General features: G+C 51.1%; 1 protein-coding gene across 1 annotated transcript in view; it reads right to left on the bottom strand.

The window, feature by feature from the left end:
- Positions 1-25,119, bottom strand: part of LOC133343494 (adhesion G protein-coupled receptor A3-like) — a 106,097-nt gene that overhangs the window by 49,392 nt on the left and 31,586 nt on the right. The window contains 1 exon segment of the mRNA XM_061553154.1: positions 475-546. Coding sequence (XP_061409138.1) covers positions 475-546 — 72 coding nt within the window.

The raw sequence follows: 25,119 nt of genomic DNA, 5'->3' as shown, positions 1-25,119 counted from the left end.
AAATCGCCGGCAAAAAAGGTTATTTTTGTTTTGTCTCGAGCCAATCGGTGTCGGCGTGTGTAGCGGTTGCGGTGTATAGCGTCGTGCCGTGCGCTATCCGGCAGTTGAGTCGCGGGAGAAGAGCAGATATACGTTTGTGGTATTGGAATAAAATTTAAAATAATAATAATAATGCCCTTTGTTCACGCAATGCATTTTTACTGAATCTCAAGACACGTTTTCTGCACGAAGGATCCTTAAATTATAATTTGACTTCAGTGGGAGGAAAGGAGTATACCCTCCCTGAGTGAACCCACCAAGCAAGCATACGAGAGGGTAATACTCAAAAGGTAGATTTTTAATAATCCATTACTGAGCTGGAACATCCACGCAGCTCGCTTGCGACCGCATCATCGCGAGCTCGCGAGAGGCACAGACCCAACAAGTGTAAGAAGCGGCGGTGCGTGAGTTGCATCGTCTCCTCCAGGTACTCACAGCCGTTTGAGCTCGGACAACCCGAGAAAAGCCCCCGGCTCGATCGTGCTGATGAGATTGTTCTTGAGGTCCCTGAAAAGAAGAACATGGAACAGGACACACGCACGCACTCGTCATACAGCGCGGTACCCACCGACAGGGAGCTGCCTCATCGGGCCGGGGTTTGAGATCACAACAAGCAGTTACCCGTGTACGTTGTTGATGAGCTGAGTCTGATAATTAGTTTTTTACCCTTCTATCTGGCAACAAAACTGACACCTTTTCTTACAAGGAGTCATGTTTACATAGACCACAATACCTGCAGTCATAACGCAAACAAAAAACACAACTCTGATAATGTGCATTGTCCTTGAAGTTGATTGGTCCACACCCGAGACAGCTTTCCTTAGAGCCTTAGGACAGCGCATATTATCAGAGTTATTTTTTTTGTTTGCGTTATGACTGCAGGTATTGTGGTTTATGTAAACATGACTCCTTGTAAAAAAAGGTGTCAGTTTTGTTGCCAGATAAAAGGGTAAAAAAACAAGTATATTTTTACTGGCAAATTAGGTTCCAATGGTGTAAGAGCTGAGTCTGTTTTTTTTTTATATAAAGGGGTCATAACGATTAAACCCCAATCGCCTCCCCAATCCCCGTGGTTCAATGATCTGTGACATAGCTGGGCAGCCGCGGTGGCTATGCGCGTGGCCTGTAACCCAGCACGGTACAGGCAGCAGCGAGGGTAGGTGGATCACTGCTCTCATGTCGCTCAGCTGCCTTCCCCGTGGTGACGAGGAGGTGCTGTACGCTTGCTCGTACTCTTTGGTTTTGTCGGTAAAGTCACGTTAGGTAAAAAACAAAAATAAGTGAAAGATAATTATCGAGACGCTTGAAGACGGATTTCTTGTGTTGCCTCCGAAACGTCGTGATTTAATTTAGTTGCTTTTGCATTTTTTTTACCTACGTGACTTTACCGAAAAAAACAAAGAGTATGAATCCTTGCAGTCACGAAAACTTCAAATCTAGAATTAATGCTGAACGCTTGTTCACCAAGAGAAGACGGTACAGCAATGTGCGGACTAATATCGCCTGTCCCTTCTGTACGGGATCGAGCGTTGCCTTCTCGCACGTCCGTGCTTCTGTATGGGGTGCTCCAAGATACGCCCATTGATCGGCTGAATACATCTTAATATGTATAGGACTATAGAGTTTCGGTATTTTTTGGCAGCGCTGGCTCAACCACTTGGCTGCCTTCCAGCTCGTCTGTGGTTCCTCGGCGACTGTCAAATCATGATTCATCAGGAACGCCAGGCTGTGATTCCGTTCATGAATATATTCGGGAAGACAACATTGAAACAGCTTTCATCTTGCAGCCACCACATCACGAGATTGTGACATGTGGCGATGGCTCGGAGATGCCTTGATCCAGCAGTAGATAGATCATGGGAGATGATGACGACGACGATGATGATGATGGTGAAATTGTTCCTTTAAGGGGCTGTGGTATACTCGACTCGCCCACGCTGCATGAACGCTGCCGATGAACCCAAGATGCTCAACCCACGTGATGCGTCAATCCCCGCGCGGTGCAGAATTAACTCAAGACACAACCTCTCAAAGCAAGCACCGCAACCTTTCCAAAAAACACACTTCGAAGCCCTTATCAAAATAAGTGAGTACAACTGTGAAGAACCGCGATTAGAAAAAGATAAAAGGGTTCAGCGCTAGTTTGTTCTATGAGGCATGCGCTTAAATTGTGTTTCAGGTTTCAAGGACAGGTTTTTTTGCATGCGGGGGAGGGGGGGGGTGTTGAAAAAAAAGTAGGTGAATTCCTGCCGTGTGGATTATACCACGGGGGCTTTAATTTCAAAGACGTCACGTACGATCAATGGGCCAACAATGATACGTGTACGCAATTGCTTGAAAATCCCGCCGTTATTTTCGTCGCTTGCAAACCCGCCACACTTCCAGCGACGCCAACTCGCGCAAGAGGCTCGTCTCTGCAACGATCGTGCAATGAGAGACCAGGGACACGCTCAGCCCCGCACCCAGTCGCTTGACCGGCAAGCCCTCCCTGTTATTCTTAGGCTTTTTTCGGTAAAGTCACGTAGGTAAAAACATTAAAAAGTAAAATAAAATAAAAAATCACGACGTTTCGGAGGCAACACAAGCTTCCGTCTTCAGGTGGTACCGTCACAGCCACGACAGCTGTATCAAGTAAATGAGAGATTGAGAGATTGTATAAACAGAGTGGTAGCTTCTGCAATCTCTCATTTACTTGATACAGCTGTCGTGGCTGTGACGGTACCACCTGAAGACGGAAGCTTGTGTTGCCTCCGAAACGTCGTGATTTTTTATTTTATTTTACTTTTTAATGTTTTTACCTACGTGACTTTACCGAAAAAAACCTAAGAATATGAATCATTGAAGCCCTCCCTGACCCACCACATGGCCCCCTTCCACGGATCACACATCCATCACCCCACTCAGTCGGATGAACATCAATATTTTTCCCCTCCCCTTTCATTCGGCCTTCCAATGCCTCCCTCTCCAACTGGTTTCGAAACCTTTTTTTGTCGTTGTTAAACAAACAAAAAATAGCAATAAGGTACAGGTGCGGCCCTGAAATTTCACGTCACACGGTACTGCTGGCGGAAAGACCCTTCCTTCCTCGAGAGGGTATTTGGCCTACTTTTTTACACCGGCCAGATACCTTGCAAGAGGTGTAAAGTATCCCACACTTTACCACGCCCGGCACGAGCTGTCGATCGACTGACCGTGGTGAACCCATCGTGCACTGCTGGGTTCACTGGGGCGATGGGAGCGATGGGCGAGGAGGTGGATTGAAGAAAACTTGCCCCATCGCCTCAACTGACATGCAGGGAAATCGAGCCCTGGGTCCCAGCGTACTATGACACCACGGCAACCATCCAATGGGAAAAATAAAGTCATTTATTTTTCTGGGAAAGCCACGCCGAGAGTCTCAAGACTCTCAGTCATTTTGGACGTTTGGTCAATTCTTTTTGAAAAGAGTGTTTTTCTTTTCTCGTGGAAGGAAACCAAGAGCACCGGAGAAAGCTTGTGCGTACAGAGGGATACGTTTGAGTGAAGTCGAAGTTGATTTTATCCAGTTGCCCGCCTATTTCACAAGGGAGATCCGTGGTGCGTGGGCACAGCAGCAGCAGCAACAAAAACACAAAATATTGCAGAGAGTTAGTGCAGGGCCCTCAAGGATTATCAGCACGACTAACACACGAGAGTAATAAAACAGCTGTAAACGAAATACGCGCAAATGAAAATAAAATATGAGAGCAAGACGTGCCGATACAACGTTCGGTATAGGTGCAAATACAGCTCTGTGTTTTGGTTTGATGAGGAAATAATGAGGGAGCGTCCCGGGAGGGAACCAGGCGGTAGATGAGAGCAGCAAGCGATACCATTCATACGGCTCACACAGAGACGGGTGCACAAACACATGCGCTGGACTGCTGGCCACTGGCCAATTCTCAGGTCCCACGGGTTTGGGAATTTTACAAACCTGAGCCTATTTTATCTAGTCCAGGCTCAACACTGTCCTCTCCTCTGCCCGTGACTGTCTCTCCCCATCTGTCCGTGAATCCAATTGGACCTCACTTGAAATAACTACTTCGTTTAAGGAGGGCCCTGCCATTGGGATGCTTGGCTAACATCAACTGGCAGCGGGAAGCTACATGAATCCGCATTGTATCGCACTGTAGCATTTGCCTTTACTTCGCTGGACTATCGGTGTAAACCCTCTTGCCTCCCCTCCGCGTCCTCACCCCTCAACATTCCTTCCCTCTTCTTCGTTCACGGCCGCACTCCCGCCCATTCACCCCTCGACTGCCTGCCCTCTCCATCCTCCATAAATATCTTTCCCATAACTGCCCTCGATTCCATCTGTGTTTCCTTCCGCCTCCCCTGCCCCTCTTCGCTTTGGCTCAATCAGCTCTCCTCCTCCTCCACCTCCTCTCCTCCCACCACTCCCCTTGAAGTCATCTGCAGCAGAGTCTCGAATGCTGCGCTCATGAATCTGGAGCCAGAGCCGGCGCAGAATGCCCCACGCACACCAAGACGCGAGTGCTCTCCACACCGCGTACTCGCCGAAGCCTCGAACTCAGTGGAGCTAGGATCCCCTTACGGACGCCACCAAAGCCTCAGCGACCCCCATTATAGTTCGGCAGCGGTGCCGTAGAGCCGTAAACGGCAGTAGTGGGGTAACAAGGGCGGCGACGGGGGTGCAGTTCGGGTTTGCCCTCGTGGACTCCTTTGGCTGGATTCTCTCTGTGGGCCCCTTAACGACGCCGGCAGTCGCACGCAGGGACTTGCAGACCCCCGACTTAGACCGAGACGTGGACTTAGGCGGCGCGTGAACGCGACCGCATCGCACGACGCTCTGCGGAAACGGCGGCGCGGAGTGTTGTGTTATGGAGAAGAAGCGGTCTGTCGTAGACAGAGGCAAACGGGAAGAATGCCTTTGAACCTGAACTTTAATAGTGGGCAGGTTGCCTACAGCACGGATGACTGGGGGATAGGGAAGTTCCAGAGCGTGGATGCAGCAGAGGAGAGAGAGAGAACCCCACCATCTGTGGCTGGCGCATTCCCTCGCCTGGGGACTGGTGGACGGGCAACAGCTTTGGCACAGGATGCATTTTTCATTTTATTATTCTTGTCTGGCTCGGGAGTTATTTTTATTTTAAGGACAAGTATTTGCTTCAAGAGGAGCGGCGTTTTGCCAGAACGTTCCGCTGATGCGGAATGTCTGAAAATACTTGTGTGTGCGTGCGCCGCGTGCGTGCGTGCGAACGCGTGTATGTTTCTTCGCCCAGCGGCTGGAGGGTACAAATTAAGAGTTTACGCTCTTGCGATAACGAGCGCGTAAACACCGCCGACTCAGCATCTCCGGCGTAACTCCGAGTCGAGGCGACGCTCATGATGAAATTGGCAGCTCCGCGATAAAGCACGTGTTCGCGTGGCATTATTTTGGGGAGACCGTTTTGGCGAAACTTTGTTCAACGAGGGAGGAAAAATAGAAACTTTACGCTCGCAAGAGCGTCTTCTTAAGTCGGGCCAGCTCTCAGCTGCGTCGTAACGAGGATCGCGTTGTTTTTCTCTCTCATCCCGCGGCTCCACGCTCGGCGTCAAATTCCTTGAGCGTCAGGGGGACTGTCGCGCTTAGCGTGAATGTCCCCTGCGGACTGATCTGATTCAGCTGACACAATAGAGGGGGGGGGGGGCAAGGGGGGCAGAGGTGGTAATGTGGGGAGAGGAGGGGGGTCTTCGTTTACGCCCGACACGCACGGACGGACTCAATCCGAAGCACGGATGGCTCACGAGACTGAGACTGCTTTCGCGAACTATCAGAAACTTGTCGGATGCTGGCGTGTGGTGCGGACGGCTGTCGAGTGACCGCGCTTGCAAATTCAGAGGTCGCCGGTTCGATTCGACCCCCCCCCCCCCACCACGGTGGCGTGACAATTTGAAACGACGGGAAAGTTCTCTCCCCCATCGCCTCTGTCCATCCAGCGGTGCGAGTAGACCGCAGAGAGTCGAGGGTACAGATTGCGTGTGGTGGGGCAAAGTGTGGGTAACCAGTGCCGGATTAAGCTAGCGCGGGGCCTGTAGCATATGTTATAAAGGGGCCCTAAATAAAAAAAAAACACGTAAATATCAAAACAGAAATGTTTAACTTGCATAGTAGTTTTGTTTCCATTTGCTATACAGCCACATAATACAATAAATCGCTAACCTTAAACACCCAGTCGTTCACAAAAGTTGAAGGTGGTATAGTACTACAGTAATAGAGCAAGTGCAGAATCACTGAACTGGAATTGATAGCTTGAAAGCATTTAACGCGGGGCCCTTGAAAGTGCGGGCCCCGTAGCATTATGTAGCTACTTGTGCTACTAGGATTATCCGGCACTGTGGGTGACCACCGCCTCTTCCGAGACGGTCTGGCCGGCGTGGGCTGAGTTCGACAAAGATACTCTCAGGCATGGGGGGGGGGGGGCTCTCTTAAGCCTCCTCGAGTAGAGGCCCTTCCACCGGCAGTGCCCAGAACAAAGTGGTTTCAGGGTTGCGCCTCTACCCGTGGTGCCGCTGCACTGCTCTTTGTGCCCGCGCCGTCGTCGGGCACGTCGCCCTCGACCCGTCGCCCTCCACGTGCCGGGGAGCTTATTCGAGACGTTCGACGTTCGATTCCCAACAAACGAGAAAGCCCCCCCCCCCCCCACCGGCGAATTGCCCTCACTCACTTCGGAAAACAAAAACAAAACCACCGCCTCGCGTTGACAATCCTCAACGTGACGTAATCCGCCAAACGAACGTCCCCCCCCCCCCTTGCCCTTGATGAGCGCAAAGTCGTGAGCGGAGGACGTGGGCACCCCCGGTGGTACCGCGTATCACACCCCCCCCCCCCCTTCCTTGTGTCTCGCCAGAAGCCTCTCGGCACAGGCTTGAGCGGACCCTGAGAGCAGCTCTCTCTCTACCTCTCTGTCTCGCTGGCTCGCTCTCTGCGTTCTCGTTTAGGAGGACGAGCTGACCTGAGGCAGGTCCTCTGCTGCTCCCCCGGGGTATTGTTTCAGGTTAGCGTGACCTCGGGGAGGCCTTCAACGGGATCCTATTTCAGGGCCGAGTTGACCCCAAGGCAGGACCCCTCTCTGCGATCTCATTTCAAGACGGCTGCAGCCGAGGGAGGCCCTCAGTGGGATCCCATTTCAGGCTGAGTTCACCTACGGAAAGTTCTCACTTCCCACTACTATAGAGGCCAGAGTGGAACTTGGTTATATTGCCTTGTGCGACGGTTACAACGCCGCTAGCTTCACAACTGTGATGGATTCCTGAATCAATCTGTGCTTAGCTTTGAGTGTTCACCATCTTGTGTGCGTGGATAATTGTTTTATTCCAGGTACTCCGGTTTTCCCCACCCCGCACCAAATCCAAACACTCATCGGAAACGGAATTGCCCCAACATACCCGTCGCAGGACCCTCCTGAAAACTGTTGTTGAGACTCCCCGAGGCTTTCCCGAGCCACTTGCGGCGCTGTCGTAACAACATCCGCACGGAACTCTAGACTCGGCTAGGGAAATGCACATCTGTGGCAGAGTGTCAAGTAAAAAAAATCTTCACATTATTTTAATTCCTTCTCAATTCAGCCCACCCACCCACCCTCCTCCCAACAAAATCAAGCGAAATGCACAACATACTTTCATGTGATTAATGCGCTCCGCATTACGACTTGGGACGTGTAGTTTGTACACATGCTGCAGCTATTAGAGACCCTATTTTTACTTTCGGTGGCGCAGTCACAAACACTCGTGGAGTCATTAACGTTGGCAGGCTGCACTTAAACTTTTCATAATGCACGCCCTAGCCCCCTATCATGCTGAAAAAAAGCGTTGTGATTGTAAAAAAAAAATATTTGCCGATCAGATATCAGGGCAAAGCCCCGCAATTCGTGAAGATGATAAATATATTTTTTAATGAAATTTCTACCACTGCTTTACGTCATCTGCTGCGCTGTAATACGATGGAATCGCACACCAGACTGAATCACCGATCGGAGATTTGCCCATATATGGTCACTGTGGATCGTTAATCGAGATTAATGGTATCGATGGCGCTCAGTCGATCCATAACACACGTCAACATATACCGGGGTCAATCTTAATTTGAGGGTTAATCGCCGTGTCGATTCGTTGCTAATCGATCCATGGATTGAGTTATGGTCTGACACGCCCCCTCCCCCCTTTCATTTGATTGGCCTAATATCAGCAAGATCGGTGATTGCGTCGCAATCAGCTTTTATTTTAGCACAGCGTAATCTATTATTAAAAAACCCCTGCGTTCCATTTGTCCTTTAACTAAATTATAAGAGCCTTTCAGATAGGCCTGAATCGAAAAGTTATAGAAAGTGGACCCCCCCCCCCTAGATGTGGAGGTAAAAAATTGATCCAACAGGTTTACAACAACATTGGAACCTCAATTGCCAGTACAAATATGATTAACAAAAATTTTTACCCTTTAATCTGGCAACAAAACTGACACTTTTTTTTACAAGGAGTCATGTTTGCATAGACCACAATACCTGCAGTCATAATGCAAACAAAAAACATAACTCTGATAATGTATACACTGTCCCATACATTATCAGAGTTATGTTTTTGTTTGCATTATTACTGCAGGTATTGTGGTCTATGCCCAATACCTGCAGTAAAAAACAAAGAGGTGTCAGTTTTGTTGCCAGATAAAAGGGTAAAAAAAAACAATTATCAGGTTTACAACAAATTGCACATTATGGCGGGACCCCGGGGCCCCGAATGAACGGAAGTCAAAATCGTATTTAATTTAAAAAAATGTTGGCGACTCCGTCCCACCGCGCACATGAACGCCGCGACCCGCCTGGCGCGGATCATTCTGTTGTCGCGTCGTGTCCAAGTGCAGCAGCAGCAGCGAGGACGAATATGCACAAGAGCTGAACAAGCGAATGCACTCCATGCTCGGGTATGGGCAGGATCATAAGGGGCCGTCCATAAATGACGTCACGCGATTTTGGACAATTTTTGACCCCCCCCCCCCCCTCGTCACACGGCGTCACAAAAAGTCAGATCCCCCCTCAAATATGACGTCACAAAGCTCTGCCCCCCCCCCTCCCCAAATAAAACATGCTTCAAATCGCTTTAAACTATTTTCATTGTAGTGCGTATTTAATGTGGCGCTGCACTCTGATGTTGTAGGAGAAAACATTTATTAAAACATCGATTTAATTAAGTAGAACGTGTTGTCTATATTTATTTAAAGTTGCGCATTTTTATGTGACGTCACATTTCTCACCCCCATCCCCCCATCGTCACAAATGTTTGACCCCCCCCCCCCTAGGTGTGTGACGTCATTTATGGACGCCCCCCTAAGTCTTATCCAAGCTGCTCAAACTGCCTACACGACTCAAGTCCTTTATTTGTCATAACGGCGTGCATAATAATACAGTGAAACTGCTCTCGTATCTTCATTATTATTTGTGACCTACCAATGTCTGCAGCCAGGATCAATCGATGACAATCCTATTACCTGCAGGTATTTAACAGATGAGATGCGTTGCACCGATAATTCCTAGGAGAGGTCACGGAAATCACCGATCAGAGACGTGGCACAGACTGCATTGCGTGCCACGCTCTTGCGGGCAGGCCAAGCCGCGACCCGTGCAAGTGGGGGGGGGGGGGGGGGGGGGGGGGCTGGCGGGGGGGGGGGGGCTGGCGGGGGGGGGGGGCTCACCCGGAGCTTGCAAGGAAGCAAAAGCTGAAGGAGAAACGCGGAGGTAAAAAGTTTTTTTTGCGTCGCAATTATTTTTTCCCGGTTTTTGCATGTACAAGCGCGAGTCGTGCTCACGTGATTTTATTCGCAGAAAATGATTTTAAACAAATTTTTCCTTTTTAGTCTTGGATACATAAAGTCTGAGAAATGCCAAAACGCTTTAACGGAGACCCACATATGGTCGGTTTGCGCAATTTGGGCCTTAACATATATACTCGCAACTTGCGAATGTTTCGTGGATTAATTACAGCTACGAGTCACATTCCACGCTTCCTCTGCGATCCGCGACGTTGTTTTGGATTCATGGAATCGAGCGGCTCCTCTTGCTCTCCCGTGCTCCACGGGACTCCACGTCGGCGGCAATGTTTCGAATTGCGACTTGGTCTCTTCCACCGCGATGTGCCGCAGATTGCAGCGTGCGCGTTGACGCGGCCCTCCCCCCGTGAATGGCGACGGTTGGACTCCAGCCGCGACGGTTGGACTCCAGCCGCGTTGGCAATTGCTTACCCATGACTGCTCATGACAAATGTGTCTCGGCTCCATCGGAATCATCTCTTTCGCGTGCCAATTTTCCATGCAATCGGTAAAAGAGCCAAAAGTGTATTCAAGTTACGATCCATCGTGATGCGTTATGGCACGAAGAGAAATGACGCTGCGTTTAGCCTGCATCGCACGGCGAACGTGGCCATCCGAGTTCAATTCCCAGCCACGGCTTGCACCGAGGATGAGGAATATCCGAACTGGCCTTGGGTCCTGCCTTCACCAAACCTGCATTGTCCAGCACGACGAAGTACGGTCAACCCCCCCACCCAAGATTGTCACGGTATAGAGAGGCCTTCATCCAGCAGTGGAATGGCAAAGGTCTGTACAGTGCTGCCCAAACCAACGTAGCCTTCTGGGGAGTTCATTTGTTTGTCTCTAATTAGTGTAACTTTTTCTGATCCGCAGTTTTTTTTCCTTTCGTCTCTAAGTGTCATTTTAAGGGTGCTCTTCTCCCCGCTGCTTTGGACGCTTTTCTGCTTTTGTTCATCCAATGTTTGAGCAAATGAGACGTAAATATTGATGCGCGCACAATGACGCGCAATAAGACCGATTGCTCAAGTTCGCCGCTGTGCGTCATAGACGGCTGGAAACGTGGCCAGATCGCACGCTTGTCAGGCAAAATAATCCGTCGCCTTTCCTGTAAACGTACAACACTCTGCATAATTAAAGTGACAACTAAATAATTGACGCAAAAAACAATTAAATATCATAACCACGAACACTGCCCCCCTCCTCTCACGCCGACAATGAACGCCCCCCCCCCCCTCTCCCATAAAAATAAAAAAAAATACTTTTTTGACTACGAGCCAATCTTTTTTTCCTCCCGCTCTAACTAATTGGAACTGGCCCCTAATTGCTGAAACAATCAATCGTTGCGCTGCTTTGTCTGACGCGCAGTGGCGGGGCAGCTGCGTGGAGAAACAAAATAACGCGAACAAATGGGGGGGGGGGGGGAGCGCTAAAACTTCACAGCTGTCGGCACAGAACCCATCCCACGCAAACCCTCACCGCCAGGCCCCGTCCCCAGACATTCATTAGGGCTCCGTCTCCCAAACATCGGCGCCTCGCCTGTTAACAAGCGCCGAGGCCGCATTACCAAGCATCTCGCGTAGGCGCGCAACAGAAGTAGCGCTCGCGCGTCCGCGCACGGGCAGACGCAGAAGACGAGGGGCCACTGCCGTCCCCGGCGGAGCGACGCGGCCGTCACGTCGACGCCGGGCGCCTCGCCGTGTCGTGCTTGCGTTGCGGTTCACCCCTCCGCTCATCGCCACCACGACCGCCAGCGTCAATCGTCGTCGTCATCTCGGTGTCTCTCTCTCTCTCTCCCGTGCGTCACGTGCGCCGCGCGCGGCTCTATTCTTGCGCGTATTATTTAGGCATTCCGATATTTTTTTTGTGAACTGACACAAACAGAAAAAAAAGCCAGAGTAACCAAACCCCGAAACAAAACAAAAAACAGTCTTGGTCCTGGGTGGTGAGAAAATAAAAACCCCATTGTTGTCATATTCTTTTTCTTTTACCTTTGTTTTGTGCCCGGAAGGTGCTGTTTTTGTTCCCAAATCTAATCCATCCACAGCTCAGCTCCTCAATACCTGGGTTCAGCACCCCCCCCCCCCACCACCACCACGACACCGTCATTGTGAGCGCCCCCTCGGTGAAAGCAAGGCCGCCGGTCGGAGCGAAAGGCACGGCCGTGCCAAAGGTCCGGGCGAGATGAGGAGAACGAGGAGGCCGGGCCTTTTGGCCGTGCAGTCAACCGTTGCTCCGTGCGAGTCTTGGAAACCGGCCATCCTCCAGCGCTCTCTCATTTCGAGGGTCGCTTCCTGCCGCATAATCGGGGGTTAAGGGTTGGCAGCGTGGGGCTGTTGTGGCCCAGGACGATCGCCACCGCGCGCGTGCACCGGAGGTGAACCCCTCGAGCCGCTGATTGACAGACGGTTCTGCTCGGGGCGTTGTTGCGCACCAGCCTTATCTCGAAAGGGACAGAGCCGGCGGGTGGGAGGGGGGTGGGGGGTTAAAACTAAAAATTGCAAAAGGGGGAAAAAAAAGGGAGCCTGCCAAATGGACTAGACACGGCTCGGGAGGAGCGTGTTAATGGGTCCCCGAGCTCCCAGAGTCTCGGCGGACAGCGCCGTGTCGACGGATCAGGAAGGAGGGTGCACGAACCCCGGGTAAGTGTGTACACGCAGACACACGCGCGCACACACACGCGCATTTCCCAGCTCCCCCTGGGCCACTAGCCCACCTGCCTGCTTTTAAATTCCGACGACAGCAACTTTTCGTGGGAGTGGGGGGGAGGTGGGGAGGTGGGGGGGGCACGGCTTTTTCATTTTGTGAATGCGCTGGGCGGTAAAACGGACCGATGTTTTTACGTCGCTGCTGCTTTGCGTGCTCAGCGCGCCGCTACCAGTGCCCAGTAGCGAGGTCGGGGGGGGGGGGGGGGGGCGACAGGGGGTAGGTGTGGGGGAGCCGGTCCCTCCGGTAATGTCTGTGCACTCAGGAAAAAGAAACCACTGAAAAATAATCCCCGGGGCAACTGGAGTGAATGAGGCCGAGAAGACGAGAAGGCGAGATGGCACGGGAGAGCGTGCCGACAAGTGCCGGCACGACGCATTTCCACGCGACCTTTTTGAAAGGCGGTGCTCTTCGTCATGAGTGTCGCCTGCGATATGAGCCGGCTACACGCCACGACCGCGACGGCTCCCGGTGTAGTCACGCGGTGGGAGGAGGGGGAGTGGAGGTCGGGGAAATTATTTGATTCTTGTCTCGGTGGGTGGTGGAGGGGGGTGGGTGGGAAGCGTCACTCGCCTTGCCGCTCTGCACCGTTACACGGTTCGGGCCCCTCGCGTCGACTCACCCTAATGCACGCGTGTCACGCGCTCGCTCCGCGCGCGTCGGGCTGGGGCGTAATGCACTTTAAGTGCGCGTTTAAGAAGGCTATCTCACTCTGCCTGCCTCGTTGCTAAGCTGCAGAGCTTTGGATTTAATAAAGTGACGGCGAAACGCGATTTAAAAAACATTCGCGGGGCGGGGCGGGCAGGGGGGGGGTCTCGAGATGCGCGTTCGTTTATAGATGGAACGCGAGCCGAAAATCGCACCCAACGCACAAAATGCGAATCCCTCGCTACGAAGTGTTAACTAAAACGTCTCTCGCTTGTTTTTTTTGATCCACGAATGACCGCTGCGAGTTCTCGCCGAAAGCCGCTCGACGACTGCGGCGGGGATTACTGGCCGCGGGCTAATTTGTGAAAAAGGCCCTGCGAAAATGATGTATTTTTAGCGTTGACAAGTGTTGTTGAGGTCACGCTCCATCTGTGTGGAATATCGCCACTCACTCGACAGCTGTGAGTCCTCCAGAGTCTCGCACCCCAGGCCCTGCGACGAGCACAACTAGCCGCCCGGGCAGCCACTGCCACCGACGTTGATCGTTTATCTCGGACTTCAATGCGGGCAACGAGCAAGACACGAAAGGATCCCAATGCTCGTGACTTAAGCAGGAGAGTGTGCAGGCGGTGCAACTGCACTGGGAGCTATGAGCCAGAGGAGTCCAGGCACCGGGCTACAGAGATGATGGAGATGGGGGGTGGGGGAATTGAAAATGGGGTCCCCCATTCCGTTCTTTCCACCACAACCCATTCCAACGAAGCCGCAGGGAGGTGCCCACACTTTACGCCAACACGCATCTAACTTAAAGCAGCGTAACACATTTACCGTCAGGTGGACAGCAGCAATGACCAATTTAAATATGCGGGAACACTTTTTCAACCATTTCTACTGGGATGGGAGGAGTCTAACTCGAACTTGTAAGACTGCGGGTTACGGAGGCATGTCAGTATTTATAGAGTGGAGGCTGCCAACCGTATGATTTCTCCCGGTTATAATTTTTTTTATTTGAACAAATAAACCCCACGGTTTTCGGTGGAAAATTAATTCCCATTGCGGAAAGCGCGACAGACGATAACCCCCCGCCCCCCCCCCAAACATGTACACGTACGCTTAAAAATGTGTGTTTTTTTAGACAGCGGGTACAAGAAAAAACGTGGAAACACGAGCCGTTCTCACAAAGCACGGGGGGTGAGAGAGCCGAGCGGCACAGCCGACCGGCGACACAATGCTCCCGGCGGCGGCCGTGGCGGGCTCGTGCGTGCCGGAGATCCGATGTGGGAACAGCTCGGCGGGGGGCAGGGGGGGTAGGGGGAGGGGGGCAGGGGGGGGTAGGGGGGGGGGCAGAGGGGCGACCACGTGTCCCGCCTCGACGGCCCGCGTGGTTTCCGCGTCCGTTGCAGCACCGGGCCCTTTAACCGGCACATCCGCACCACCCCCCTCCTCCTCCTCCGCTGCGACTCTCTGAGAATCCAGAGAGAGACCGCTCCCACCGCGAGCAAACACCGCGTGCGTGCACGCGACGACGACGGTGACCTCGCGCCGCTTCGGGTGCGAAAATTCAAAGTGTCAAACAACGGGGGAGGGGGGGGGGGCGCAGGCGAGAGGGCGAGGGAAGAAAAGTCATCTCGGCTTACTTTAATTCGCGAGCTTTTGTCGTGACTTTTGTGCGGAAGGCGTGTCGGTTCCATTGTTGCAGCGGGCCTTTGGGATTAATAATGCGAGGATGAAACGTCAAAGTGATTTTTTGCTCGATGGAGAGTCGAGGCATTGGTGCTGATCTTACGTTTACAGCCCTGAGCCAGTGTTGGAAACTCCACATTCATATGGCCGGTGGAAACCTTCCCATTGCGAGCCACTCGCTCCACCGCTGAGCGACTCGGTCCGATGATATGAAAATAAAGACGTGAAATAACGGAAGACCAACAGAACAAGAATATGAAGGAGTGCTCTCAAGTGATACTTTTCTTTCTTAAAGTAATTAGTTCCACGAACGCATATGTAGCAGACTTGCAGAAAAAAACAATGACAACGATAGTTGAAGGCAACAGAGGCAGTGGACACCTCCCTTCCCCCCGTTGGAGAACTGGACTGACAGCGTCATTCTGGAGACTTTGGGTCGATGCATACGATTGCCACGGACGCTACATTGACAGCTCGTCTTGGACAGACATCAAATCAGAATTTTGATTCATCCTGGAGAAATCCGATGAGCTATAAAGCTCTTTTTTTACAGATGTCCAGTCGGAGCAGGTCACAACAAACATAAAAAAACGACAGGAGTGAAAAGTATAGGAAAGGTAAGCATTGAGTGGGGAGGACTCTTGCTTGGGACCCATGAAGCCAGCAGCCTTTTCTACAGAGTGTGAGAGAGAGAGATAATTAAATGGCATTTGTTGAGAATCTTACGACCGCGACTTTGTAGTGCCCGCTAATCGAGGGATTGGAACGCGGCCAAATTCGTCATCCACAGCCGCGCTGTTTGCACTATTACGCCAAAGATTTTTACATATTTTTTTCGTGATATTTCCAGCGAATTAACCGTGAAGAGCTCCGGAGGAGAAAGCGCGCGGCGAGCGAGTGCTGCGCTCTGCCGTTTTAGCGCAAAGACGGAGAAGGAGGCGGCGGCGGCGCGCGGTTAAGTGGGGATAATGTTTCAGCACGGCCCCTGCCGCCTTACGAGCGAGAGACGGGGCCCTCTGCCTCAACACCAAGTGGAGACAATTTCATCAAACGGGTAAAAACCCACTCTGCCCTCCCTGCAAGCAAATAACAAAACAAGAAAAAGGAACACGCCGTCGCTCTCCGTCCGGTCGGAGAGAGGGCCGGCAAATTGCATTTGCATCCAGCCGCGGTCGCGAAGTGGAAAGCAATATAGGGGGGTGTTTGTCGGCGCGTCTCTCAACAGATGCCATTTCAGAAAGTGCATCCTCGTTTGATTTCGTCGGCGCAATGATACAAATTGTCTTCATTTTAATTTCAATCGCAGCCTATTTCGCAGCTGCACACGCATGAAGGATATTCCGTGGGTTGATTGTTGGATTTGTTTGTGTGTGTGGTGTGTGCGTGTGTCACGCTATGAAACGTCCCTTTGCCTCTGGCGTTGGGGCCAGGGCAGCCGGCGTCAGAGCCCCACGTCTCTAATTGGGATCGGGATTAAAACTGTTTCAAATTCTCACCGCAAACCCCCTCCGCCCTCCCTCCCTCCCTCCCCCACCCACCACCCCCATCCCCACTCCAGTGAATTCCCTTCGTTTGCCCAACGGAGACTAAAGGAAGCCAACGACACCGGGGTTTGATTTCAGTGTTTTTACAGCAAACAGACACGGATCCGCCGATCCACCCCACTGGGGCCCACCTCCTCCGTACAGCACCCCCCCCCCTCAACTCCCTCCCTCCCTCTAGAGCCTCAATGTTTAATAAGATCTGTTAAACTCAGCCAAACCCCAACATGGGAGAGAGAGGGGGATTCAAAACCAACAGGGAAATCGTCGTCCAACGTGCGCTCGAAGGCTCGAGTGGAGGACGACGACTGAATGAATAAGAGTGTCCACAGCGCCTCCCACCAACGGCGTTGCCAGTAGCGGTTGTTGGAATTAATTCGACCAGACCCGTTGGCAACTACAACAACAACAACAAAAACTGTATTCAGACTATCGCTCGATCGCCCATGAGACTCCACCGCGCATGATGCATTTTGATTCTCATCCCGTCGCAGCAGACTCACCAACCGCACCGATTTGAACAGGTGTGTGTGTGTGTGTTTTAATGCCGAATTTTAAAACACTCTGAACCGCATGCCAATTCATTAAAAGCAAACTAAACCGCTCGATTATATGTTTTATCATTAATTACTGAATAACACTCGAGGATTATTTTTTGGCGTTGAAAATCTGCGCGTGCGGCAGCCTCCTGCTTCATGGGTACAGTTGGAAAGTAGGTCACTGCGCATGTGCAAACAACCAATCAGCGTTTCGTGAAGAACTGCATTGTGGTCCTCTCGTCTTACATCACAATCAAAAATAAAATTGAGGCAATGTGACCGACTTGCAAATGTCTAAGGTGACAAGAGACCCACAATGCACCTCTTCAAGAAATGCCGATGGTTTTTTGCATGATCCACGGAATCTTTGTGTTTTTTACACAAATTTGTGCGGCTTCTTTGAAGATTATGGTGTTCCAGCCTGCACTATCGTTCTGTCATTTGAAGTATGCCACTATCGGCATTCTCGATGGTGATCAATTTGTGAAGCGAGTAACATAAGACCTAGGAATGAGGGTTAGTGTTTCGTAACGACCCAAGGTTAGCAAAATACGCACTTACCATCTCAAGATTCCCGATCACTACGCACGTGGCAGATCACAAATGAGGACACCGCACCATGAATACTGAGGGGTACACACATTGTCCGAGTTCACCTTCAGGACCTGCCGATAGCTTTATCCAGTTTGCCGGCGGCACGCTGAGTGAGGTGTGGCAGCTGTAACACCGGCGTGGAAGACGAGAAGCTGCAGCTGCCGCGTTGCCACCGTGGCAAATCACCGTCCTGCGCTCATTTACAACGTCACTGCCGGAGCACTAGACCCGCTCGCCAACCTCCACAGGCGCCACGGTGGCAAGATGTTAACTACTTCGCCTGGTATGCAGGAGGTCGTGGGTTCGATCCCAACCCTGACGCCTGCTGTATATTATTTGGAGTTTGCATGTTTTCCCCGTGGCGGTGTTGATTTTTCTCCGGGTCCTCTGGTTTTCCCCTTCCATATTTATAATAAACATGCGTTTACGGTATTTGGCTTCCTTAAATGTCCACGTGACAAGTCACTTCGTTGAGCTATCATTTGTAGCCAGGTCGCTTCTGAAACAGAGCTAAATAGCTCAGTGGGTCTTACCTGGTAAATAAAAAATAGTTTTCAGTTTAGTTTCAACCTAAATCACTGGGCCATACGCACGAAGAACCTAAGACGTGACCCAAACTTCAACAGCATCGCTCCCGAAGCCCTCAACCCGCTCAGCTGCCCTTCCCCCAGGACTCCACTTTAAGGGAGACCCGGTCAATAAAGATCCATACGTGAATGGCGGGGAAATGTGCACATTGAGGGGACCTGGGAGAGAGATAGGGCTTTAAAAAAAAGCTTTTTAAGGGTAGGAAATGTTTGACTTGAATAGGTTAAAGCTCGGCATGCGACTATCTCCTCTCCCCGGAAATATTGTATCGGTCACAGCATGGGGTATGGGTCACAAACCGACGTCGAAGTCGAGTATCTTGGTCTTATTTTGCCCGTCTCGTTCGCATTGCATCTCTTTAGCCTCGTTTGCGCAGTTTTGATCACCCCATGAGTCTATGACATCTAACTTTCGCATATCATTCGCAGACGACTGTTATTCATCAATTCTGGCGCGTCGAATACGGCACGCTTTCACCACATTCCTAGCGGAAGCCAATTGCAGAAGTCTCTTTTTGCAGGCGATATCTGGTCCATATCCACGTATAACACTGAGCCAAAGGAACATGATACAAACAAAGCAACGCAAAAAAAAACAATTTCGTCGACAACCATTCGCAATGAATCCACAAAATCTTTGCCAAAGCAAAGTGACCGCCGCTCAGGTCTCCCCGTGGCCTGTCGGTTGGTTACCGACCCGAGTTATTGGCTCGACGAAAATATGAATCTGGTCGTGAATAGCAACGAAAGCACGCCCCTGGGCGTTCAGACGCTGGGCGACAACGCGGGTGACGAGGAGGGCTCAGTCCGCAGGGCTTCCGAGCTTAGCGCCTGCCGGGCCAGACGCCCACAAAATCAAATCCGTTACTCGAGTAACGCTGTGGGGGCTGGCGGGTGGGTGGGTGGGTGGGGGGCCCACAGCAGATCGGGGCAGCGTTTCATAAAAAGTCAGCGGATTTCTTTTTTTTTTCTTGGATAAAGCAAAAGTAGCCTTTCGTCTGAAATGATTACAAACACTTGCATTTAATGGGCGAAAAATGCGGCGTTCTTGTTCCGTCGTTTGCGACCGAGGTGGCACTTCATGGCATGGGAATGAATTGTAAATTAAAAAAAATAGGACCTAATAAATGCAATTCCCAACACAATCCCTCCTCGTTTTAGTCACGCTCACGCCCGCCGCTGTGTACGCCCGAAACGGGCAAATCAGACTTAAGCCAATGCGAGGGTTTGGGGCTTCAGCTCGGCCGAGAATAGGACATCAAAGCGAGCGAGCGGCCCTGTAGGAATATCACCAGAGAAAGGACGCTAATAAAATAATTAAAAAGTCGCCACTGCGGCGTTCAGACTCTCGAAACCGATATCCCGACGCCAATTTAAGTTCAGTCGTCTTTTTATTTTGCCTTAACACAAATCAGGGCCGTATGTTTAGTTTCCTGTCAGCAGGCACGCTCGAGTTCTCCGCCCCGCTCGTTGCTTTATTAGAAGCAGCTGGCCTCCATTTGCCTGCTCGTTGTTTGTTCACAAGGGGGGTATATGTTATCTTTACGGGGAAACCATTACCTCCGTCCGTCCTGTTCGCTTTTTTTTTTAGCTTTTTGGCAAAGGCGAGCGGGCTGTCTCCGTGCTCTGCCAGTGCCCTTTCGACCACGGCGGTGGTGGCGGTGGTGGCGGCGGCGGCGGTGGTGGTGGTAGCGGTGGTGGTGGTGGCGGTGGTGGCGGCGGCGGCGGTGGTGGTGGTAGCGGTGGTGGTGGTGGCGGTGGTGGCGGCGGCGGCGGTGGTGGTGGTAGCGGTGGTGGTGGTGGCGGTGGTGGCGGTGGTGGTGGCGGTGGTGGCGGTGGTGGTGGCGGTGGTGGCGGTGGTGGTGGCGGTGGTGGTGGTGGTGGTGGCGGTGGCGGTGGTGCCGGTGGTGGTGGCGGCGGTGGCGGTGGTGGTGGAGGTGGTGGTGGTGACGGTGGTGGCGGTGGTGGCGGTGGTGGCGGTGGTGGCGGCGGCGGTGTACGGCGCGGGGTGGAATCGCGTTTTGGCGCGGGCAGATGATCGAGCCATCGAGAGTTTGGGTGGCGCTGCGTCAACGCGAACGGATGACATCATGAAGGAAGGAGACGGGTAAAAAAAAAATCTGGCAAAAAAATGTAATGAAACCAATGCGGTGAAAGCACAACCGCAAATTAGCGTAAGTTTTTCCCCACTGTCTACCATCACATTTTTTTAGGATGGTCCGTGGTTGGCGTCAGACCGCGGTGCGTGCGTGTTGAGAACTTCTGTCGCACGACAGAGTGGTCGGCTCTCATTCGAGACGAGCGTCTTGAACAGCTCAACTCCAAGGCCAGCATCGTGATGTTCAACCGCATCGCACCTACACTTTTAGAATAGCTCAATCGGCGCCGTCAGCTGTTACTATAGTTTTTTTTTAATTTGGATGGGTGACTACTGTTCACCAACATGTTGCCATGGGCCTTGTGGGACTATGTTGGTGGGTAACAGGACAGTGCAGCCACGGACCATGGTTGTACTGTGCTTCTACGGTCCCGTATATATATGCTCCCTGCCTTCATCAACGTGAGAAATTGACGAAGTAACCCCCACGGACCGCACGACCTGGGGAGACCGTCATCCTGCAGTGGAATGACAAACAGACCGCAGATGAACGTAACAAAATGTATTTTTGTTACTTTCATTCAACTCGTTGGTCGAATAATTTACATTTCACAGAGACATAACATCCGAGTATTTGGGTTTCATTTCCGTTGGTTTTGTTTTGCACCATCAGCCGACAATTTATAAAGTTATGGAATAATACGGCTCCGTCTTTACGTTGCATTGTTCCCGAGGCAAAAATCTCTCCGCGTGATCCAGTCTCTGTCGAGAAGCAGTGCTGAGAAAGACTCGCGGAAGGGGCCCAACAATAACATTGACATTTCTAAATTGGTAAGAAAAAAAATTGCACGTTGGATTTAATCCGAGACTGGATTTGCATGCGATGCATTATTGCTCTTGGGACCAATGTCCCATGGTCCCTTTACCATGCAACGCGCAGCAAACGGTGATGCCCTGTAGTAGACTTTAACCACGTTACCCAATATCAGCGACATCCAAACCATAAAACGCAAACAAACGCACTTGTTGCCAAGCATACCAATGGGAATCTTGGATTCTCTTCACACAAAGAAGATCCCCCGTGTAGCCTTAACAGACTGTTGGGGCAAGTGCTGTTCGCGAGTAGCACCTATGAAGGCCGGCACGGCACACGAGGGGGTGGGTGGCCAGCACCACGCCCGGTCGCCGTTGTCTCCCCAGTGGCGATGTTTACTACACACCGCACGAGGTACTCATTTGAGGCTGACTCGATCTAGGGAAGGGCCCAGGACCGATACAAATAATCATCACTGATGTTGGCCGTGAGCGGGGATCGAACTCGAGTCGCCGAGTTTGTAGGGCAGCACGCTAATCGCTACACTACCGCTCCCCAGTCTTCATAAAGTATACGCACACGCACGCAGAAAGAACAACATGTTTAATGTTGTAGGGGGTGGACATGAGAAATCTGCAACACCCACTGCTTTCATTCGTGTGCTGATACACGAGCTTAACACGCGACGTGAAGTTACAAGGCCTAGAAAAAGGCTCGTTTTATTTCCACACGCTCTGACCCCGGGTTAACCTGTGCCCCACTACAGCTCTACAATCAGGCCACCTCACCCTAGAGCGCCGACATTTGTTAAGGTAACGGACTACATTCCGAAGTGCACTTCTCCGTGCATCACCAAACTCCTGGGGCATCGTTGCTTTCACGCTTTTACCAGCGAAAGAAGTCTCTTCCACGACGGGCTAACGCTGAATATAACGCCATTTGACGGGCACCCCTTAATTCGAATATTGCTGCCAATTCTCAACCATTGATCTATTCGGCGCGACGCTGGAATGGAAAGAAAAAGCACACACCCCCCTCCCCCTTCATCACCCCGGGGGCTCAATCGAGCAAGATCCCAAAACTTGAACTTGCGTACCGAGTTATTTTCGTCCACACACCGTTTACAAAACCGTTTTCCTCTTTCCTGGTACGGAATCGTAAACGGGATGCCCCCGCTACGTCTCGGCACACGCGTGAGCGGAACTCTGGTAGCACCCGCGGGGTTTTACCTTACACACACACACACACCCTATCACTTTCACCTTATCCCTGACCTCCCCCCCCCCAATCACTCCCCATCGCTGCGCCGCGCATCGCGCGTTTGTCCCGTTTAACCCGAGAGGGCAAAGGGTTCCCACCTCGGACAGATTATCCGGGGCGCGAGATGGTAGCCGCCGGTTGCTCGCACCCCCCACACCCCCCACCACCGGCTCGCCATCCCCGACATTCCGTGGAACATGTTGTCCGATCGTTTAGGAGGAGCACAGGGCGTGGGGCAAGGAAACACCCACCGCCGCCAAGGTCACCGCTGCTGCTGCTGCTGCAGCTCGCTTCTGCTGTCTCCTCTCGAGCCACGAACTCGGTCGACTCGGGTTTCGGTTGCGAGGAGCGAGGGTGCGTGGGGGGTGGCAGGCTGGAGAGGCGGGATTGTTTTGTTTCGTTCTTTCCCTTCTCGTATTATATATATAAAAAATAACCGCAGCTGAAAAAACACCCGAGCGTACGAAATCTGAAATATGCCGAGAGGAGACGCAAGCGAATTCCTGGCACACGCTAAAAAAAATCCCCAATTGTTGTAAAACAATGAAAATGTTACATATTCCCTTTCTTACATCGATCTTGACGGGTTTAGTTTTATTGCTGACACATGTAGTTATGTACTTTTGCCGATGCGTGTGCGTTTCTTTATACGACCGGTAGCTGATTGAATAACATTTGTTTTAAGTGCTATACTGTATGTTTATAATTGTATAAATACAGTGCCATACAATATTTTTATGAATATTGTTTTGCTCACGTAATTTTCAGTCCTATATCAATCCACCGCGGGATGAAATATTCCCTACACTGTGTTAGTCAGAGGAGTTATTTGACCATACTTCACCAATCTAGGCAGTGTGGGTTGATGAAGGGTAAGCCGAGGAACAGATCAGACAACACTCGCCACGAATGTTTGCCGTGGCCGGGAACCACCTTCATTTCTTATCTAATATATGTTGAATTATTATTGGGGCTTCATCTTATAATTTGTTAACTATGGGGATGATCAGATTTGTGACAATTTCATAAACTAAACTATTTAAATGTTTACGACGTAAGGCCCACTGAGCTGTAGAGCTCTTTTTCAGAAGTGACTTGGCTATCACAGATGATAACTTTTTAATTGTTTTGTTTTGGTGCCATTTCGTAAATTGTTCATTCATTATGGGAACCTCATTTGCCAGTAAAAATTATGATAATTGGTTGTTTACCCTTCTATCTGGCAACAAAACTGACACCTTTTTTTACAAGGAGTCATGTTTGCATAGACCGCAATACCTGCAGTCATAAATACAAACAAAAGACATAACTCTGATAATGTGCACTGTCCTTGAAGCTGATTGGTCCACACCCGAGACAGCTTTCCTAGTCTCACATGGGTTGCCAGATAGAAGGGTAAACAACCAATTAACTTGTTCATTCATTTTAGATTTTAATAAGGGTTTCATTTGCTCGGTAAAGACAGTATATGGGATTTCGTCCTAATATATAATAAATGTACAGCGTTATGGGATGCTATTAGCATGAATGACACCATGTAAAAAGAAAGTAGTATTATTTTGTGGAAATTTACAGCAGCCAAATATTCTAGACGCATATTTAAAATGTGGAGGGAAAACCCTGAGGACCCGGAGAAAAATCAAAGCGACCACGGGAAGAACACGCACACTCCAAATATACAGCAGACATCAGGATCGGGATCGAACCCACGACCTCCTGTATACCAGGCAAGGTAGTTAACATCTCACCTCCGCGGCACCCCATTGCCACCAGGCAGAAGATTGGGGCATTGTAATTCAGTTAATACAGCAATGAGTTCATCAACTGGAGTTAATCAATTGACTCTCGACTGCCCAAACACAACACAGCCACAAGCAATGCCACCACAACCGTCCACTCTCTATAAAAAGATACCAATACGACAGTGCCTGAAGCCTCGAGCAATGTTTTCATTTTCTTTTCCAGTGTGCGTGTATGTTCCCCACTGAAGTTTTCACCGTTTCACTTTCAAGTGTGCTCCCAAAAAAACAATACAAAGACCCCAGCACTCCACCGTACAGGCATGGCATTTACGGCACAAAAATCACTACAAGATTCGAGCCCGAGCTACCGGTGGCCGGCCCACCTGCGGTGCCTTTAATGTATTATTGATCAAGCCCAGGAAACGCTTCAAGCAGAATAAAACATCACCTGGCCGCGCTGAAAGGGGGGTGCAGTGTGCGAGAGTGAACCCTCCAATCCCAGGGCTTACCTCCCCAATCCGGGACAATGCTGTCACAATCCCACCACCATGGGCCCGCGCCTGGCTTCACTTTTGTTTTCCAAATCCTTGCAAAAGAAAACTCGGCCCTAAAAAAACAAAAACTTTTTCTTCCACACCCCCCCCCAGCTGCCGCATGGCTCGCGCCGTTCAGAGAATAAAAAGAAAGCGGGAAAAAAAGGAAATTTGAATTGACAAAGGAAGTTGACTTCTGGACACTCTGCGATGACCTAGGAGGCAGGGCCTACATTTTAGCCGCGTCTGCCTGGGTCGTCTTCTTACCCAGAACATGTTTACGCACGACCGGCACACCACGTCCAGTATGCCTTTCGCCTATGGCCGCGGCTGCCGGGAGTCACGTGGCCAAATGCAGTTTGCGAGCGACCACAATAAAATGTTATTCGGTGACAAATTCGGCCGGCGAAATGTACCCGCCGGTGTTGAAGCGGCCACGTGCAGGCTGCAGACGCGTCGAGAGACGGAGAAAGCGCAGCTGCTGACACCTGACAGGTGGAGCCCGACTGAAAGCCGAGGCC

Source organism: Lethenteron reissneri, chromosome 17, assembly GCF_015708825.2.
Source record: "Lethenteron reissneri isolate LAM-NWPU_2019-01 chromosome 17, ASM1570882v1, whole genome shotgun sequence".
NCBI lineage: Eukaryota > Metazoa > Chordata > Hyperoartia > Petromyzontiformes > Petromyzontidae > Lethenteron > Lethenteron reissneri.
This window is presented reverse-complemented; position numbering and strand designations above follow the sequence as displayed.